An 18817-nucleotide genomic window follows, 5' to 3' on the forward strand; every position below is an offset into this window, starting at 1 on the left:
ATTTTTTTTTTGTATGCGTGTTTAAAAAAAAGTTTTATGAATACGGAAGAAGGGATGAGAAGAAGGAGTGAGAAAAAAAAAAAAAAGTGGAGAAGGGAAGAAGAAAAAAAAAAAAAAAAGGAGACAAAATAAAATGGAATCAAAATACTCAAAAAAGAAAGGCGGTCTTTTAATAAGATCCTTGACGATCATCAATGTTGGCAATAATTATTATTATCTGTAAACGGCAGAAAACCAGTTTATCAGCAAGATGAGTAACAATATGTATATGCCAAGTGCATATCCAGAAGGTGGGACAAACAATAACATAAGCGCCCTAAAAGGATACGTTTTTTACGCTTCGTGCGTTGCCTAATTGGGTGACCAAACGGAGGTAATGATAATCCCTAATATCCCCCTGAAATAAGGACAATAACACACAATTCTGTAATAACAAAAGAGAGCGAGAGAGAATCAGCTTTTTCATATTTTATTTTGTGAGAATGAAAAAAAAGAAAGATAATTCGTGATGATCATATTTATAATGATGGATGACATATAATAAGGCAAAAAAAAAAAAATAGAAAAAAGAATAGGGAATAAAATGATAATATAAAACAAAATGTAAAAGAATAATTGTATATAAAGAAGTAGATCTAAAAAGAAAAAGAAAAAAAGTATTATACAGGGACGGGTGTATATGCATGAGCCTTGCGACGCTTCCATACAGAACGCATGACTAAGTGAAGACTATGTTTGGGACGCATCATCACAATAACAAGGACAAATACACAAAAGAGCAGGAACCAAGGGGCATAACGCATGTAATCACCAGAAGAAGCAAATGAACCTTCAGTGTCAATATTAGAAGTATCATCATTCCAAGAAGAAGAAGCATCTTTAATAATGGAATAACCAAATGGATTCTTAGTAATAATAGTATCCGCAATAGCCTTGTGACCAGCACCTGTCAGATGAATCGAGTCCCACCAAAGATATTTATCCATTGAATCATCACATCTACCTTGACATTGATTCCAATAAGCATTGTCCACATCTTCAATTCCATAACCAGCAGGATTTCCCAAAATATCAGCGAATAAAAAGTTATTATCAATGAAGGAAATAGAATCCATATCATTAGTCATATCCGTCACAATATCTTCTAAACCAGAATTATATTGATTCACCCGATCTTTGATTTGGTTCACTTTAGAACTATTGGAGTAAAATGGAGAATATTCAAGTGGTGGAATACCTAACAATAGTACTTGAGCTTTGGAATCACTTTGTCGAAGATTAGACTTGAAAAAAAAAAAAGAAAGCATTAACAAAAAAAAAATGGGCTTTGCTTTGTTGATATGATCGGTTTCCTTTTTTGGATTCAACTTACAATTTGCTGTACGATACATCCTACAAGATTATTTGCTTCATATTCTATAATAAATTAAGAAATTTAGATTAATCATATATATATATATATATATTGATACTTACTAGTAGAATTGGTAATATCAGTGATACCAATAAAAAAAGCATGAACATCCTTTTGAGTTTGTTCTTCTAGTGTTTTGCTTCTTCGATATTGTTCAACTTGACCAGCAATAGAAGGAGAGTTAATATCAGAAGCACGACAAGTTCGACTTCCTAAGGTAGCATAACTTTGTAATTGTAAACCCCAACCTTTCGCAACTACTTCACTCCATACAGGTCCATTGGTTTTACGATTAGTATTGGTAGTATCTATCATAAAGAAAATAATATGAATAAATATATATATATATATATATATATAAGAGAGAATTTATATAAAATATTATTTTACCGGAATAAGAATCTCCGTATACGTATAAAGTTCCAGTAGTAGACGACATGTAATGAAATAGATCAAGTTTAAAGAAAAGAGAGGAAAAAAAAGAAAAGTATAAAGAAAAAAGACAAAAAGAAAAAGGGAAGAAATGATGGACATTTTATGGATAAAAATAGGTTCGGTGTTTGAAGACAATTATAAAAAAAGAAACAAAAAAAAAAATCTGATGATTTCTATTTGGCAGTAAACAATAAGGAACCAAGTGGTATGATATTTTTGATTTTATTATTTGATTTATATACATAAATAGAGAAAGGCTTAGATATGGGAAAAAAAAAAAAAAGAAAAAGAAAAAGTACTATATTAAGAAGGATTGTCATTTTGATCCAATGTAGAACTTGTTGGCTTTTCCAAATCTCGAGAATAGAGTTTCTTGCCTGCCATTTCAAGGAATTCCATATCTTCTGCCCGATCTAAAATACTTCCAGGACCATCATCATCATTTTCATCGCGAATCATAGGTCGAATTAACCAAACTAATTAAAAATATATAAAGAAATAAGAATCAAAATCATTCTTTTTTTTTGGTTTTTTTTTTTTTGTATACCTTCTACTTCATCAATTTCAAATGAATCCTGTGAACAAAGAGAAGGACTTTGATATGTTGAACAAATAGGTCCCTTTGAATGTCCATGAATAAAATCAGATTCAATCCAAAGTCCAGCATAACCAAGTTGTCCACCCATGCCTACGATCAATAATCATAATAATAATAATAATAAAAGTAAGTCTATATGATTTGTTATTTCTAATTATCTTTACCTAAACCATTTGGTAAACTTTTCTTTCCCCAACACAAATATTGATAATGACGATTGTTCAAAGTTGCATTCCAATGACCACACATATTATAAGAAGAAAATGATCCATTCAATTGATATAAAAAGTTGTAAGACGAACCATACCAATCAGTTTCCAATACCCATGCATCATCAGCATATCCACCAAACAGAGATCCATCTTTTGCTTTGATAACCAATAATGTTGCACCTTGATTTTTCACTATATTATGTGCGAATACTTGCCAACTGTTTCCATTTTGATATGATGAGAAGATCCTTTCGTGAGTCAAATCATCATAGGCTGCAAGATGTCGTTGAGCTCGTTCGTGTGGTGGAATGGAAAGTGCATTCTGTGGTAGTTGTAAAGTCAAATAAAAATAGTCGTACGGTGATAAGAGTCGTGAAAAATCATTGTCGTTTCCATTGGATGTTGGTGATATCAAGGGAGCAATTCTATGAGCAAGGCGAGACTGATGCATATTGTCAGGTTCACGTCCAAGAGTATCACCAAAGAAGTATGTACGTGCTACTAATTTGAATAGAATCGAAAATCCAATTGTTTTTTCATACCAAGTTACTAACATTTGTTTTGTTGCATCTTGATCCAAATATCCTAGAGGTTCTTCTTTGACTTGGTGTGACCATAATACTGTAGTACTTTTATCTCTTGTCGTATTTGTATTATCATCTTGAAGAAGCCAATCCATGTCATTTGCTTGTTTTTGTTGTTCGTCAGCAAAAAAGAGCATATTGTTAACCAATCGTTCTAATTGTTGTGAATTGTCTACAAAAGTTCGACCTGACCCTTCGAACCATCGTTGTACACCTGTTTGCACTATCCACGAAACAAAAGTTTGAAGAGATACTTTTTGTTCTTGAGCCGTCAAGGTATAAAGTTGTACAAAAGTATCAGCTGAACCTATTTGAGTACCATCTTGTAAAGTAGTACCTTCCAAGAAAGAATGAATAATATCCAAACATTGTCGAAGATTAAAAGTGTTTATTGTTATTCCTGATGATGATGTGGAACTAAATTGTCTAGATATGTAAAGTGCAAATAATTGAGCCAGAGGTTCTGAATAATAAGAAGGTAGTAAGAGTTGACATTGTTGGCTGAAACCATCAATACTGACAAGCTTGTTCAGTGATCCACTAGAGTCGAAGAACTGTTTCATGATATGAGTTTGTTCGTCCTCACCAAGTCGCTCCAGTAATATTTTAACGTGAACTTCATCGTTTTTCTTTTGTTTTTGTTGACTCGATTGATTTCCCATGAATAAAAGAAAAAACGAAAGATAAAAAAAAAAAAAAAAAAAAAAAATGAAAATCACGAGACGGAGTTGGACCTTTTTTTTTTAAAAAAAAAAAAAAAATGCTGGGATGTGTGTGGATTTGGCTTTGCACTTCCTCTCTTTTATTTTTTCCATCCTAATGAATCAATCCCTTGCTGGACCTTTGTTAGATCAAGTCATTTCTACCATTCGACAATCTAAAAAGTGTAAGTCTAGATATTATTTCCCATTGATATTCCTTCTTTATATCCTATTTGACCATTTTTTCATATTCTATAGTGAACTATGATCAAATACGTGTGTTATACAATTTAGTGGGTACTTTACTAATAGAAGCTTTGAATCTTATTGACACTGATTCTGGTAATATATATATATAAGTATAAAAGTTAAACATTGAAAACTTGGATATTCTTTTTATAGTAATACGACTAAACTGTGGAAAAGACGGCAAAAGACAGATATATCAAGTATTAGACACAGCAAATACCACAAGAAAAGATCCTCAACTTTGCTTATTATACCCTCGACATTGTTCTTGCGATCATTTCATACGTACTATAGTCTGTGGGCAATCTTCTCTAATGGTAAAAAGAAGAAATTGACTATTAGATAAAAAAAATTTTTTATTAATTTGACAACTTGTTTTCTTTTTTACTATGTTTGGATTAGTGCCGACATATTTTAGCTGCTGTATTATTTGATGCAATGGATGATCGAAAAGGAACCAAGGTAATGGATGAAGAAGATTTTGCCAAGCTATTATATACTTGGAACCCAAGAAACATTTGAAGGTTAGTATCATTTCTATCATTCTTATCATACACCATTTTTAATATCTACAGAGCTATTAAAATAAAAAATATCTCTTATTATTATTTTTTTTTTTTTTTGTAATGACATAGGGTATGCCTTGTCTTCTGTCATTTTGGATTTGATTGTGTTACTGACTTAAGAAGCGTAAGCGTTACCATAAAGAGATGACCCAGTCGAAAGAAAAAAAAAGAAATCATCCCGAACTTACATTTTTTTTTTATTTCCCCTTTTCTCTTTTCTTTCTTTTTATTCCATCCATCTTTATTCTTCAACAGGTTTTAACTTTTTATTCTTTTTCAAATGGTAACTAAATACTCTTCTGATATTCGGCCTTCCCTAGTATCATGGAATCAAGGTGTAGACTGTTCAAGTTATGTTAGTCATGGAAGGTTCGTGTTTTGAAAGATGTTGGGGCATACTCAATATAGAAATAGCTCACGTTTTTTTCTTTTTTTTGAACTACTTTATGATTCTTTGAAACTGGTTGGTTTTTTTTTAAGTTTATCCGAACGACCTGAATCACCAACATTACCTATAGATGAATCATACGACGATGACCAACAATATCGTTATGCATTACCTACACCTACCACAGATAGATCAACTTTGATATCATCCAGACGTCCTTCAGAATCTTGTAATACCCAAATTTCAACTACGTCTATAGACTATTCTTCAACTCGTTCTTCTCCTGTGCGGTTTTTATCAAGTCCTATAGAAACTGCTCAACGTCGTCATGTCAAACACCAACCAAGCTCAAAGAGTTCCACAGGTAAGAACTAAAAAAAAAAAAAAAAAAAAAAAAAAAAAAAAAGGAAAAAAAGAAAAATTTGTCTTTACAATGACTTATTGTGTTGTGTTTTTCATTTAGTTCCATATCAAATTCAGTTGCCAACCTCAGCAGATAATCCATCACCACCAATAGCACCATCTTCTCCAGGGATATCAGCGGTGACAACGAGTCGACAAAAGACAAACGGCAATACATCTTCATTATCAGTTAGTCGACATCATACAAACTCTCACCATAAAATGAATTCATCTGTTAGTAACTTAAGTTCGACAAAAAGATCCAGACCACCATTGACTGATTATGCTGCTGCTGCCATTGAACTCACTTCATCATCTGGGGCACAAAATCCTCCTGCTCCTGCTGCTGGTATGTATTGGTCTCGTGTGATTACTTATGGAAAAGCTCCAACACGTCCGTTACGTGCTCATTCTGCCAACATGGTGGGTGAAATGATGTATGTCTTTGGAGGATGTAATCAAAAAACATGCTTCAATCATCTTTACATACTAGATATGGGTAAGCATGATATCAAGACAAAAAAAAAAAAGGATAATTATTGAAATTATTATTATTATGATTATTATTATTTAGATACGTTGTCATGGACAAAACCTCATACTTTTGGTCAAGTTCCTCCTCCATTGCGAGCTCATTCATGTAATGTTATAGAATATATGGTTGGAAAACGAAAATCTTATTTTCTTTATGTTTTTGGCGGTGGTGATGGACCTAATTACTTCAATGATATATATGTATTGAATGTTGGTAAGTAACTACACTCAAAAAAAAAAAAAAAGAGGACTTGTACTCATTTTTTTTTAATTTTATTTTGGATGATAGATACTTTAACCTGGACAAAACCTTCTGTACATGGTAAGCCTATCTCTCCACGACGAGCTCACGCTACTTGTGTATGGCAAGACAAAATCGTCATTGTGGGTGGCGGAAATGGAACACAAGCCTTATCGGATGTCTATGTACTTGATGTATCTGATCCCAATCGACTTTGTTGGTCTGAAATAAAACCCAGTGGTCCTGCACCTATGGCACGTGGTTATCACACCGGTAATCTGATTAAGGATAAATTAGTGATTTATGGTGGTAGTGATGGTCACGATTGCTTTAGAGATATACATATTTTGAATCTTACAACCAATCATTGGAGTCAAATTGAATTAGATCGAGCTATACCAAGATTGTCACATTCTTCAACTCAAGTTGGATCCTATCTCTTTATCATTGGTGGTCATGATGGTTTCAAATATTCGAATGACGTGATATTATTGAATTTAGGTAAATCAACGAAGAAAAAGAAAAGGAAAAAAAAAAGATATCTAATTTATCTTTTATTTTTTTTCAATTTTTGATTGTACAATACTAGTAACCATGACTTGTGAAACAAAAAAGATATATGGCTCACCTCCTGGACCTCGTGGTTATCATACTGCTGTATTGCATGATTGTCGGCTTTATATTCTTGGTGGATATGATGGAACTCATGTGTTTGACGATCTCTATACTTTGGAATTAAGTTCATGTGCCTATCTTCCGCAAATCACTAATTTCGATATTGATGTCTAATCCTCTCCCTCTCTCTCTTTTTTTAGTTTATGTTGTATTTTACTTTATTTTATTTTATTTTATTTTGATTCCTACCACCATACCATGCATATATACATATATATCTAGATGTATATATTTATACATTCCCAACAGTCAATTCAATAAAACATCAGTTCCAATCAATTCCAACAAATAAAAAAAAATGAAAAAAACAGTGTGTATTATATATATATAAGGGATGATAATAAAATGTTACTACTCTATGGGGAAATCTTTTGTTTTTTGGAGTGTTGTTTATCATTGGATAGATCTTGTTGCTTGTCATTATCATCTTGATTGTTGGTATCTTCTTCTTCTTCTTCTTCATCCTCCTCCTCCTCCTCTACATCTTCTTCATCAGGTTGTATTGTTTCATTGTTATCCTGCATGACCAATGTCAAATATTGATTGAGATTTGTTTTCATAGTGGTAATAGCTTTGGTAAGTTGTTCCATGGAAGTACCTTCCCCATTAGATTCTATTTCGTGTGTTTTTGTATTGGATGAGTATGTTGCTTTGATGGTATACATTTTAGTGACAAAAGAGAAAAAGGAATTCTTTATTCCTTTTTTTTTTTTTATTTATTAATTATTATTTTTGATGGAGGCTACGATGAAAGATTTGGAGTCCCGTCATTTTTTTTTTCTATTTACCAAACGCGTATGTCGCAAACATAAAAAAAAAAACTCTTTCTCTTTCTTCTTTTTCCCCTATCTTTTCAGCTTTCAAACATGAATTCTATTTTCCGTAGTGCTACTCCTGTGCATCAAATTGCTCGTGTAAGTTCATATGAATTATAATAGATTGAACATTATATTATATATGTTCTCAACACTTTCTTTTTTTTTTTCCTTTGATAGTCCTTCTCTTCCACATCTGCTCGTGCCACTTGTAAGTTTTGAAGATAAAAAAAAAAAAGACAACCATACATTATCTTATATTTATTTTGGAACATTGTAATGATTTATTGACTTATTTATATATTAGTGAATAAGGTACAATTGATTGGTCGTGTGGGAAATGACCCTGTGGTTACAGATATTGGTGGAGATCGTCGTGTTGTCAACTATACCGTCGCTACCTCTGAAACTCGTCCTGATAAAGAAGGTAAAATTGAATTATAAGAGATAATTATCATGAGATATTGAACTCTACTTTTTTTTTTTCATCTTTTAAATACAGGCAACTTGATTAAGAGAACTCAATGGCATCGTATCGTTTCTTGGAACTCGGCCGATTGGCTTCCTGAACGAGTGAAGAAAGGGTAACTACAACAAGATAAGAATAGTATCAATGTTATTAAACTTTTTTTTTTTTTTTTACTTGTCAAAATATAGCGATCTCGTTTATGTAGAAGGACAACTTCGTTATAGTGACTATACTGATAAAGAAGGCATACAAAGAACAAAGGCTGATATTTATCAATGTAAGTTTTATTTATATATATATATATATATATATATATATATAATTTGTTTGTATTATTATTTATATTATTTATTTTCATTTTAATTAATAGCTAGCTTTAGATTCCTTGCTCCTCCTCGAACTCAAGTGCAGGAAGATTCTGAATAGACGTACTTTTGGCTTATTTACCATCAACCATTGTAGACTAGTCTTTTCAATTCGTCCTCCTCCTATTAGTTATAGTTATTTTGACTTTTTTTTCATCTTTTTTTCCTATCTCTCTCACTCTCTCAATAAATGGAAAATCTCAAATGACACGTTATGCTCTCTCTCTTTTTCAATCATCTATCTATCCAACCATAGGTACAACCGGTCACAAAGGGAATATATATAAATTTTTGGCGCTGAGAATGAAATAAGGGATGAATATAAAGGTGAACTAGAACCCAAGATTCTACTTTTGATACAGTTTTTCTTTTTCTATTATCCATCCATCCATCCATCCATCCATCCATCCGATTTATTGTAAGTATTACTTTTTTTTTCTTGAAATATCAACAATGATTCTTTTGTCTTTTGAAAACAAATGTATCTATCAAGAGAAACGGTGATGATAATATTCCACTTGACTATAGCATCTTATTTTGGTTGTCCGTTTTGGAGAACCGGATGTAATGTTAGTATTTATCATATTTTGAAGTCATAGTTACACTGAGTTTCTATTTGATTGATCATTTGAACAAAAGAACAATACTCTTTTTTTTCTCTTTATACTAAATGATTCTTCTTTTTTTTTTTTTTTAATCTTTGATTAGTGAACGAATGGGTATTTATTTCATTTGTGTGGTTGATGATTGGTTTAGATTAGATTAGATATATTGATTGTTAGTTTAGTTTCATATATTGAAATAAATGATCTAATGCTTAATTGGAAGCTTTTTGAACTTCAAAAAAAAAAAAAAAGGTTGTGAATGCTATTGATGTTGTGCTTCAGTGCTTTATAGTTTCTATATATAAAATTTCTATGATTGACGCTATCACTCAATAAGTTGAGTCATCACTTAATTATTACTATACGAATCATTATCATCGTTTATTCAACTATTATCTATTATTCGATAGATCATAATCGATCCTGTAAACGGTTTTGGTTCTGCATTAAAACTTTTATCTGGATGAAACAATCATGTCACGATGAAAGAGCTTAATGATATTGAAACTTCTGATGTCTACTATTCAACAAGGAGAAAGAAGAAAAAAAAAAAAAAAGCTAGTGTATTTTGATCTCCCGCTCAAAAATGTTTGTGCGGTGGGATGCTTTTCCTTTTTTTTCCTTTTCCTTTTTTCCTTTTTTCTTTTTTTCTGGAACCAACATGTCGGAAGGCAACGATGCTTGGGATGATTGGGAAACGGCAGCAGATGCTGGGGTAAAGAGAGAAAGAAAAAGAAAGAAAAAAGAGTAATTATATTCATCTTGATATCCGTTTTTTTTTTTTTATGCCTGACATTACAAACAACATTACTAACTTTTTTTTTTTCTAGTTGGCGGATTTCAAAGGAAAACCTGCGATCCCAAAGGCTCAAGAAAAAAGTAAGCAGAATAATATGGAAGATAGTAATACCAAGTTATGGAAACAAGCGTAAGGAAAAAAAAAAGGAATTGGATGTATTTTATTGACTATCATTTTATACTTAATAATTATGAATGATTGTTTTGATAGAAATGAACATACAACACCAATTATTATACGAACGGATACTGTACAAACACAATATCAACCAGAGGCAAGTCAAGTTATATGGATATTATAGTGTTGACACAGTTTTAAGTATTGACTTTTTTTTTTCTTTGGTTTGTTTGGTAGATCAAAATATTGAAAAGATCAGAAACACCACGGGCTCGACCATCGAGTACATCAACAAATACAACGCCAATCAAAACTTTAGAAGAAAGGGAAAAAGACTACAAATTAGCTAGGATGCGTATATTTGGAAAGAATGATTAGATTAGATAGTTTGTAGGATAGAATAGATACCACATTATTAGTTTAGGAAATAACATACTTGTTTGGATTGTGAAATAATAAAAAGATGATTTTTTTTATACTTTATCAGGTGATGATTTTTATATGCACAAAAATGAGAGATGTACAAGTGTGGTTAGACAAAATAGTCATTCATGTTTATCACTCATTTGACCTACCTTTTTTTTTTTTTTTTTTTTGGTTTATCTAATAATGATTTGGACACGCCATTGATGATTGATAAGGGATAATCCATCATATTTTGACATTATCTTTACTATTTTAATCATAAAAATATAAAAAGGAATAGAATGATTTTCTTTATTCACATTTTTCAATAAAAAAAGAGGAGGGAAAAGAAAAAAAAAAGATGAATATAGTAAACTAAAAGAATCAACCAAGAAGAGGAGCATTTTCGGCATCAGTAGGACGACCCACCAACTTGCAAGCGTAGGGACGAACAGGGTAAAGAAGAGTGATGATAGCTAAAGCCAAAGAAGTCCAGTGAATCCAAGGATCTTGTTGATTGGTAAAGATAGCCAATAAACCAAGGCCAAGAACAATAGCACCGGTGACATCACCCTTGTTCTTCTTGTATTCAACGTAACCAATGGCAGTACTAGATAAGAAGAGAAGACCAAGAATGACAAAGATACGAGACCAAACACCAGGACCTTCTTCACTAGTATGAGAGACAACTTGGAAGAAGTTGATGACAACAGAGAAAACAATCCATCCGTGCCATAAAGAGAAAGGAGCATGAATAAAGAGCTTATCATACCAAGAAGTAGTTTGATAGTTCTTTTCCAAGTTATAGAATACGTAAGACACTGAAGAAGCAGTAAGGAGGACAAAGATGAAAGCAATCAATTCATGACCACCTTTCAAAAGACCGAGCCAAGCAGAACTAAGTAAGACAGAAATCACGTAATGCCAACCTATCATCATCATCATAAAGTTAATATTCTCTCTTTCTTCCTTTTTTTATAATAATAATATCCCTTCTCTTCTTTCTTTTTTTTAAAAAAAAAATATAATACTTACCAACACCATGAATAGCAGCATCATGAGCAGGTTCAAACCATTGATAAATAACAAAACCACCAAGAAGAAGATGAATCAAAGTCCATACATAAGAAATCCAGAAAGCTAAAAAAAAAAAAAAAAAGAAGGTTAAAGAAACAAAGATAAGAATGAGAATATATATATATATTTTTTACTTACAAGGAGTAATATAAGTTTGACCTTCACCAACTTCACCATTAGCAGGACTAACAACAGTATAAACAGTAGTAGACAAGAAGAAAAGATAAACCACCACGTTGGCTACCTTTTGAAAGATATGAAGTTTAGTCATTTTTTTATTTTATTTTTTTTTGTTGAAAAAAAAAAAAAAGAAAAAAGAAAAAAGGAATCAAACTAACGCGCCCGAATAAATATTTTTTTTTTTAGGGTTTTTTAGTCCGTTAACGTTTCGTAAGTAAAATAAGGTTTTCTCACTCTTGTTATGTGTTACCCAAACGAGTTGCTTCATGCTTATTTCATTGGAAAAGAAAATGTTTGATGTTTGCATCACTTTACTTGCTTAATACCTTTTTTTTTTTATAACCTGCCTAAATCTCTTTTTTATACATCTATAAAAAAAAATATATATTTTCCCGCCTTTTATTTCTACTATGAAGCATTATTATTATTCCTTCTTTTTTTTTTTTTTTTGTAGTCAAAAATTTATATGCAAGTAGCCTCTTTATAAGGAACTCCGAACCACTGGAAACCTTTTTTTTTTTTTCTCTCCCAACCGATCAAATCCCATTCTTATCCGCTGACTTGATTTTCTCGCGCTTTCTAATCATATAATTAAAAAAAAAAAAGGTTTATTTCTCAAAAATTCAATTTCTTTTCCTTCATATGGAAACAATAAAAAAAGAAAGAAAGAAAAAAAGAAAAAGACCATTATCATCATCATAAATTTTTTTTTTTTTTTTTTTTTTTTTACATGTCACACAACTTTCGGAAATTGGTAACAAAACAGTAAAAACGCCTTTTTTATGGTCTTGCCAAGCTCAACACTCGGCAGTCTCCTTCCGTCCAATTGTTTCTCTACTAGTTCTATTTTTTGATACATCATGAAATGACAGTTCCCATCATATACTTTAAACATTGATAGTCACTGAGTTTAAAATGGATGCGGCATCTCTCTCTCTCTCTCTCTCAAAACTATCTAACCAGTCTTGATGGGCACTTTTTACCTGTATGATTTTTTGGAATGCGCTTCTTTCTTTTTCCCTTTTTTTTTTTCTTTTTCTTTTTTTTTTTTCTTTTTTTTTTCTTTTTTTTTTTTCCTTTAGTTTACATTTATTTATACCTTGATGGCTACTTTACTTTTGGATACCCTTAGAAAAGCTGAACTTGACCAAGTATATTAAAATAAAATAAAATAGGATACCCTCTTGATGACGACCATGTACTTTTTCATCTTATTAACTATCCCCCCTTTTTTTCTTCTTCTTCTTCTTCTTTACTTACAATTCAAGTACTTCTCAAAGTAATTAAACTAGACTTAATCTTTATCCATCTATTGAAAAGAAAAATATAAGTTGTGACTCATCCTTCTTTAACTTTGACTTTATTTAGCTTTTCATCCAATGGCATCACTCAATTAGAATCCTTGGCTCAGGTATCTATATTATATTTTCTATAATGGTTCACTTTTTTTTTTAACTTTTATTATTATTATTATTTTAGCTCTCAATGCAAGATTACAATAGTTTAGGAATTGTCTCTATTCAGGATCGCAAAAAGTTGTTTCAGGTACAGTTATTATAAATCGAAAAGGACTCTCAAACTCTTTTATATATATATATCCCTTTATTATTACTATAGTTGGTTCAAAGTTTACGCCAAGAACTTCCAACCAAGGAGAACGGTCTTGTAGCAAGTAGTACTCAATCTATTTATCGTCGTCAAAGTCGCCCTACAGCAACTGGTATCACCTCATCTCCTGGAATGTCACCTACTACTTCTTTTGTAGATACTACATTGACTTCTTCAAGTGGGTCTTTGAATGGTATGCCTGATATGTCTACTTTATCCATGTCTCGAAGACCTGTCAGTAATAATGGTTCTCCTCATTTTCAACCTGCAACTCCTCTCTCATCAACTCCACCATCATATCAACAACAACAACAACAACAACAGCAACAGCAGCAGCAACAGCAACAACAACAACAATCATCGACTACTTCAACTATTACTAGATCTAGATCTCGTACCTTACCAGATCAACATCAACGACCTGATTTCATGAAAACAGTCAAATCATCGCAACAACCTCCATCAGCAGATTTTTTTATGCATCATGATCCATCATCTGATGAAGAAGATGAAGAAGATATGCCAGAAATTCGTCGAAGCTCCAATCCTCTACTGAATCCTTATGGTATTCCTATTCAAAACAACAATACAAAACTACGCTCTCCGTACGCTCAACAACAGCAACCACAAAGATCTCCTATGATTCCCACTACAACTCTTGGAAACAATAACAACAATAATACTAATTTGGGCCAATCGGATTTGAATCAAAAAATACGCGTATGTGTTAGAAAACGTCCATTGAACAAGAAGGAATTAGAACGTGGTGAAAAGGATATCTCACCTACTGCTGGTATTCGAAGTATCAATGTCAATGAACCAAAGTAAGTCATTTATAATCATCATTTTATTAACTAGGCTAATATCTATCTCTTCTTCTTGCCTTTCTTTTTTTTTTCTTTATTGTAGAATGAAGGTGGATTTGACAAAATATATTGAACAACATAGTTTTACTTTTGATGATGTTTTCGATGTAGATGATTCCAATGACCAGGTAAATTGAATCAACTTTTGAATGCGAAAGCTAAGAGTTTTATGTTGACTTTTTTTTTTTATTGATATATGTAGATTTACCAACGTACAGCCCAACCATTGGTGAAATATGTATTTAATGGTGGAAAAGCTACTTGTTTTGCCTAGTAAGTATCATGGTGGGATAAATCATTATCATTTGATGAAAAGTTCTTTTATGTATATATATGTATTCTTCTTTTATCTTCTTACTAGTGGTCAAACAGGTTCAGGAAAAACATATACAATGCTTGATCCTCAACATGGTTTATATGTCTTGGCAGCACGCGATGTTTTTGCTTTACTTTGTCAACCTCAATATCAACATTTATCAGCATATATTGGATTCTATGAAATATATCAAGGCCAACTTTATGATTTACTCAACAATCGAAAAAAACTATTTGCACGAGAAGATGGAAAACAAAACGTCGTTATTGTTGGATTGAAAGAATATGTTATTAAGAATGTGGATGACTTGATGAAAGTCTTTGAATATGGAAGTCAATGTCGAAGTACAGGTAAAACTATTAACATCATGTCTTTTATTTCTGAACTGATATTTATTTATATATTCATTTTTTTTTTTTTTTTTGGAATATAGGTAGCACTGGTGCAAACTCAGATTCTTCTCGATCGCATGCTATTCTTCAGGTTTTGTTGAAACCAACTAAAAATCGCAAGATCATTACAGGCAAACTCAGTTTTATCGACTTGGCTGGCAGTGAACGTGGTGCTGATCGTGGAGAAACAGATGTCAAGACTCGAATGGAAGGAGCAGAAATTAACAAAAGTTTATTAGCGTTAAAAGAATGTATTCGGGCTTTGGATCAAGATAAACGACACACTCCTTTTAGACAAAGCAAACTTACTCAGGTATATATAATATATATATTGTTATAAAAGATGGTACTCATTTACTATATATTAAAAATAGGTGTTGAAAGATTCTTTTGTTGGCCATTCTCGCACTTGTATGATCGCTACAATCTCACCAAATCAAGGAAATAGCGAGCATACTCTCAATACCCTACGTTATGCTGATCGGTAAGATAAAAAAAAAAAAAAAGGTGGAAACGACTCAATCATTCAAATTCCAAATAATAATCCTTTTTATTTTATATTATTCATCACATAGGGTGAAGGAACTCAAAGGTGAACGGGATCGACGCGGCCAAAGTGATAGCAATACATCATCAGTTAGAATGCGTGGAAATATGCAAGAAGGTGATGAATTGGATGACTACATGGACAACCCCATTATGGACAATGAAGGTATACAATACTCAAACTATGAAGGCGATCACAGCAACAACCGCTTGGATTATGATGATAATGGAGGTTTTTCAGATGATCCTGATTTATACCACGAAGATGATGATGATCTCTTTCTCGGCGATGAAGATTTCCCTAGTGACGGTGATGTTCACATTCTAGACGAAGACTTCCCTCATGAAACGACTTTACATGATAGCAACAATGATGATGACTATGATAGTGGTGGTCCGACATCTTCTTCTGTGGCACATTTACGACAACGATATTTCGATAATGATGATGATGACGATGATGCTTTTTCATCCACTATGCCTAAACGTCAACCCACTCCGTATCATCTTCCGCCTCCTCCTTCTACAACTCATAGCTCTACAACAATGACTACTGGAGGTTTAGTGCAACATCGATCAATGACACTCCCTATCAATGATCAACAACAGCAACAACATGCAAATGATACAGAAAATCAACCCACTTTCAACTTATCTGCATCACCATCCGATAATGATACCACCCTATCACACTCTAGACATTCATCAACCAATGATCGGCAGCCTTCTATGGACCGATCATCCACCAATACATACACAAATCGCGTGTCACAGTCATCAACTCGACAACATTATCAACAAACTCAATCTCAACAGAGTCAACACTATCATCGCCAAGGTAGCCAACAACAGCAGCAACAACAGCAACAGCAACAACAACAAAAGTCGACCGCTTCCCTTGACTCTGATACTCCTACTATTGACCCACAAGCCATTGAACAATTCATCAAATTCCATCGTGCTGAAATCCGACAAACAGGTGAATGTTCGAAAAAGGAAACTAAGCTTTTGACACACTTTTCATTGAACATGGCCAGTCGTAAAGAAATGGACGACGATGATGATACTTCCATGGACAAAAACAAAGATCAATTGCCGCGACAACAACAGGATGATGATATGGAAAAGACTATGGTAGACTTTCAAGGATATTTGAACAACTTGGATGAAGTGCTGGAAATGAAGATGGCTGCGATTGATGCTCTCCGTGATCGTATTCGTGTGATGCTTGGTGAAGATGATGATGATGCTCTTTAGGTCTATGGTATTCTGTTACAAATTGAAATTTGGTTTCTTTTTTCTTTTTTTTTTTTTTTTTTTTTTTTTTTTGTCCTTTCTTGACTCACACATATATACGGTAGCTAGATTCCTATTTTTTCCATTTGAATATTTTTATTTTTGATACCCTATCCAATTTTATACTATGTTGATCCCCCCAGCCTTTTTTCTTTTTCTTTGATCATTTGATTAAACTCTCCTTTTTTTTTTTTTTTTTTTTTACCTTTCGTTTATTTACAGTGTTTTCAAAGTTTCTTGTCGGCTCATAAGAAAATGGCTTTGTAATGTTATAAAATAAAACCTAAAATGGCCTCTTTTTCAGATATCTCTCTAGAGATGTCCGTAGAATATGTCAAAACACATTGATTGATGGTTGATTGCTTCAGCAGGTGAGCTGATTCTTTTCAACAACCATATTTGGAAAAAAAAAGAACTGTAGTTTTTATATAGTATCATCATCATATTCACAGTTATGACAGGAGTATACTAATATAATGTTCATATCTGATGATGTTATTTATTTCAACGGATGAGTTGATTCTTTTCATCCTATCATCAGCTTCAGCAGCAATTTACATAATATAAAAAAAAAAAAAAATTTTTTTCTCGGGTCTTCTTTGTTTATTTTCATTACTGAGACATTCGGTCGATTACTTTTTCTGTAGCTGATAAATGTAAATTTGCATAGTATTTCTTTTTTTTTAAAAAAAATAAAAATAAAATAAAAAGCCATTTACTCGGGTCTATTTTATTCCTTGATCAAGTGAGAAATATAGAAAAGTGCCATTTTATTTTTCTTTTTTTTTTCTTTTTTTTTTTTTTTTATCTATTTTGATATCAATTTTTAAACCAATTTACAAACTACAAGACATTCATATCCATTCACCCAAAACAAGTTTCTTGTTCTCTGAGCTGCAACTCTACCAGTATCAAGACGGGCCCTTAGGTCTATTTGTTTTTTTTTTTTTTTTTATATATATATCTATTGGACATTTTTCTCTGTGCCTTGCTTTAATAGTAAGTTTCTTTTAATGATAATGATGATGATGATGATACAGTATATTAATCATTCTCTTTTTTTTTTTTTTTTTTTTTTTTTTTTTTTTTTTTATGAAATCTCCTTTCGTGTTTCAATTCAAAGTGGATCATCAACCTGTAACAGCAACATATCAAAATACAGTATAATGATAATTTCTACGATCGCGTTGGACGATGATTGATGATGATGATGATATACAATGATGAATGGATGGAGGATGGATAACTACTAAAAAAATTAGAGATGATGACAATGATATTGAAGACAACGAAGATAGTAATGAAGATATCAGTAATGTTTTTATTAAAGGAGATATATTGCTAACTAACACCAGCTATCAATAAAAAAACAAGATAAGAGAGAAAAATCAAATCAGATCTTCAAAAAGATACTTTTCCATCTATTTTTCTTGTTCAATCTTGTCATGTATCCAACCAGTTAACTGCCATGTTGATTAGAAGTACATCTATTCAGTTGATCCAGCCAGGCGAGTATTGCTCTGTAGATCCTATTTTAAATTCATCCTTTTCATAAGTAATACATATATCTAGTTACATACCATTCACATAAAATAATAATAAAAAGTCATGGTTGTAGAATGATGGAAAAGAACAAGAGGAACAGAAAAGAAAAAAAGTACAACCACAAAAAATACTTTTGAGTAGTCGTACAAATTCATACAATTCCAACTCCGCCAATCAAAATTTTGATAAAAATACTGAGATGAGACTACCAGGGGTCGAACCTGGAATCTCCTGATTCGTAGTCAGACGCCTTGTCCAATTGGGCCATAGTCCCTCAGTTAAAAATAGAACTGATATCTCCATTATGAATCCAATCCAAAACCCAGCCAATCAGCGTCGAGTATTCTTAGATGGTTACACTTTTGATCTATTTTTGGCGACCAATCATGTACAACAATCATCCCATCATTCTAAAAC

At 32.2% G+C, this 18817-nt stretch overlaps 8 protein-coding genes and 1 non-coding gene across 9 annotated transcripts; 5 read left to right on the forward strand and 4 right to left on the reverse strand.

Annotated features, from left to right (window-relative positions):
- Nucleotides 1–162: 162 nt before the first annotated feature.
- On the reverse strand, nucleotides 163–1959 carry BX664DRAFT_297320 (SGNH hydrolase-type esterase domain-containing protein). The gene is made up of 4 exons (XM_051542237.1): nucleotides 1805–1959; nucleotides 1477–1722; nucleotides 1373–1416; nucleotides 163–1283 (listed from the first exon to the last, which is right to left on the reverse strand). The coding sequence occupies exons 1-4, from the start codon at nucleotides 1851–1853 to the stop codon at nucleotides 660–662; spliced, it is 963 nt and encodes a 320-aa protein (XP_051400368.1). The 5' UTR covers nucleotides 1854–1959; the 3' UTR covers nucleotides 163–659.
- Nucleotides 1960–2115: 156 nt separating this feature from the next.
- BX664DRAFT_333221 (TLD-domain-containing protein) lies at nucleotides 2116–3950 on the reverse strand. The gene is made up of 3 exons (XM_051545480.1): nucleotides 2612–3950; nucleotides 2397–2537; nucleotides 2116–2325 (listed from the first exon to the last, which is right to left on the reverse strand). Exons 1-3 carry the CDS (start codon nucleotides 3903–3905, stop codon nucleotides 2153–2155), a joined length of 1608 nt encoding a protein of 535 aa, XP_051400369.1. The 5' UTR covers nucleotides 3906–3950; the 3' UTR covers nucleotides 2116–2152.
- A 112-nt stretch (nucleotides 3951–4062) lies between these two features.
- Nucleotides 4063–4715, forward strand: BX664DRAFT_314727 (uncharacterized protein; the record flags this gene model as incomplete). Its single annotated transcript, XM_051542668.1, has 4 exons — nucleotides 4063–4129; nucleotides 4203–4286; nucleotides 4347–4510; nucleotides 4596–4715. The coding sequence occupies 4 exons, from the start codon at nucleotides 4063–4065 to the stop codon at nucleotides 4713–4715; spliced, it is 435 nt and encodes a 144-aa protein (XP_051400370.1).
- On the forward strand, nucleotides 4696–7242 carry BX664DRAFT_333243 (uncharacterized protein). The gene is made up of 7 exons (XM_051545481.1): nucleotides 4696–4717; nucleotides 4829–5128; nucleotides 5240–5511; nucleotides 5611–6048; nucleotides 6124–6297; nucleotides 6373–6825; nucleotides 6914–7242. The coding sequence occupies exons 2-7, from the start codon at nucleotides 5040–5042 to the stop codon at nucleotides 7111–7113; spliced, it is 1626 nt and encodes a 541-aa protein (XP_051400371.1). The 5' UTR covers nucleotides 4696–4717; nucleotides 4829–5039; the 3' UTR covers nucleotides 7114–7242.
- Nucleotides 7243–7717: 475 nt separating this feature from the next.
- BX664DRAFT_280567 (uncharacterized protein) lies at nucleotides 7718–8856 on the forward strand. Its single transcript, XM_051541489.1, has 6 exons — nucleotides 7718–7913; nucleotides 7995–8025; nucleotides 8122–8241; nucleotides 8317–8398; nucleotides 8472–8560; nucleotides 8654–8856. Exons 1-6 carry the CDS (start codon nucleotides 7866–7868, stop codon nucleotides 8707–8709), a joined length of 426 nt encoding a protein of 141 aa, XP_051400372.1. The 5' UTR covers nucleotides 7718–7865; the 3' UTR covers nucleotides 8710–8856.
- A 982-nt stretch (nucleotides 8857–9838) lies between these two features.
- Nucleotides 9839–10652, forward strand: BX664DRAFT_333250 (uncharacterized protein; the record flags this gene model as incomplete). The annotated part of the gene is made up of 4 exons (XM_051545482.1): nucleotides 9839–9968; nucleotides 10084–10181; nucleotides 10263–10326; nucleotides 10407–10652. Coding segments are annotated over 4 exons (433 nt in total), but the record flags the coding sequence as incomplete, so codon positions are not given.
- A 94-nt stretch (nucleotides 10653–10746) lies between these two features.
- On the reverse strand, nucleotides 10747–11936 carry BX664DRAFT_333256 (uncharacterized protein). Its single transcript, XM_051545483.1, has 4 exons — nucleotides 11790–11936; nucleotides 11610–11714; nucleotides 10865–11503; nucleotides 10747–10765 (listed from the first exon to the last, which is right to left on the reverse strand). Exons 1-3 carry the CDS (start codon nucleotides 11920–11922, stop codon nucleotides 10959–10961), a joined length of 783 nt encoding a protein of 260 aa, XP_051400374.1. The 5' UTR covers nucleotides 11923–11936; the 3' UTR covers nucleotides 10747–10765; nucleotides 10865–10958.
- A 998-nt stretch (nucleotides 11937–12934) lies between these two features.
- Nucleotides 12935–16816, forward strand: BX664DRAFT_263476 (P-loop containing nucleoside triphosphate hydrolase protein; the record flags this gene model as incomplete). Its single annotated transcript, XM_051540769.1, has 13 exons — nucleotides 12935–12982; nucleotides 13200–13242; nucleotides 13324–13376; nucleotides 13449–13592; nucleotides 13782–14263; nucleotides 14388–14433; nucleotides 14508–14578; nucleotides 14667–14971; nucleotides 15055–15326; nucleotides 15388–15497; nucleotides 15589–15677; nucleotides 15801–15970; nucleotides 16430–16816. 13 exons carry the CDS (start codon nucleotides 12935–12937, stop codon nucleotides 16814–16816), a joined length of 2220 nt encoding a protein of 739 aa, XP_051400375.1.
- A 1784-nt stretch (nucleotides 16817–18600) lies between these two features.
- Nucleotides 18601–18674, reverse strand: BX664DRAFT_t78. The gene has a single exon. It is a non-coding gene; the product is annotated as a tRNA-Arg (tRNA).
- Nucleotides 18675–18817: the final 143 nt, after the last annotated feature.

Source organism: Halteromyces radiatus (assembly GCF_025201355.1).
Source record: "Halteromyces radiatus strain CBS 162.75 chromosome Unknown BX664scaffold_4, whole genome shotgun sequence".
Lineage (NCBI taxonomy): Eukaryota > Fungi > Mucoromycota > Mucoromycetes > Mucorales > Cunninghamellaceae > Halteromyces > Halteromyces radiatus.

Excerpts from the sequence above, each read along its gene's own strand:
- BX664DRAFT_280567 (XM_051541489.1), top strand. The coding sequence starts at position 7,866 with ATGAATTCTATTTTCCGTAGTGCTACTCCTGTGCATCAAATTGCTCGT. Across the intron at positions 7,914-7,994 it reads CTGTGCATCAAATTGCTCGT|TCCTTCTCTTCCACATCTGC; the intron begins GTAAGTTCATAT and ends TTCCTTTGATAG. Across the intron at positions 8,561-8,653 it reads AAAGGCTGATATTTATCAAT|CTAGCTTTAGATTCCTTGCT; the intron begins GTAAGTTTTATT and ends TTTAATTAATAG.
- BX664DRAFT_297320 (XM_051542237.1), bottom strand. The coding sequence starts at position 1,853 with ATGTCGTCTACTACTGGAACTTTATACGTATACGGAGATTCTTATTCC. Across the intron at positions 1,723-1,804 it reads ATACGGAGATTCTTATTCCG|ATACTACCAATACTAATCGT; the intron begins GTAAAATAATAT and ends TCTTTATGATAG. Across the intron at positions 1,417-1,476 it reads TGATATTACCAATTCTACTA|AATATGAAGCAAATAATCTT; the intron begins GTAAGTATCAAT and ends AATTTATTATAG.
- BX664DRAFT_333221 (XM_051545480.1), bottom strand. The coding sequence starts at position 3,905 with ATGGGAAATCAATCGAGTCAACAAAAACAAAAGAAAAACGATGAAGTT. Across the intron at positions 2,538-2,611 it reads AAGTTTACCAAATGGTTTAG|GCATGGGTGGACAACTTGGT; the intron begins GTAAAGATAATT and ends TATTGATCGTAG. Across the intron at positions 2,326-2,396 it reads TGAAATTGATGAAGTAGAAG|TTTGGTTAATTCGACCTATG; the intron begins GTATACAAAAAA and ends ATTTTTAATTAG.
- BX664DRAFT_333256 (XM_051545483.1), bottom strand. The coding sequence starts at position 11,922 with ATGACTAAACTTCATATCTTTCAAAAGGTAGCCAACGTGGTGGTTTAT. Across the intron at positions 11,715-11,789 it reads TCAAACTTATATTACTCCTT|CTTTCTGGATTTCTTATGTA; the intron begins GTAAGTAAAAAA and ends TTTTTTTTTTAG. Across the intron at positions 11,504-11,609 it reads TGCTGCTATTCATGGTGTTG|GTTGGCATTACGTGATTTCT; the intron begins GTAAGTATTATA and ends TGATGATGATAG.
- BX664DRAFT_333243 (XM_051545481.1), top strand. The coding sequence starts at position 5,040 with ATGGTAACTAAATACTCTTCTGATATTCGGCCTTCCCTAGTATCATGG. Across the intron at positions 5,129-5,239 it reads AGTTATGTTAGTCATGGAAG|TTTATCCGAACGACCTGAAT; the intron begins GTTCGTGTTTTG and ends TTTTTTTTTAAG. Across the intron at positions 6,049-6,123 it reads TCTTTACATACTAGATATGG|ATACGTTGTCATGGACAAAA; the intron begins GTAAGCATGATA and ends ATTATTATTTAG.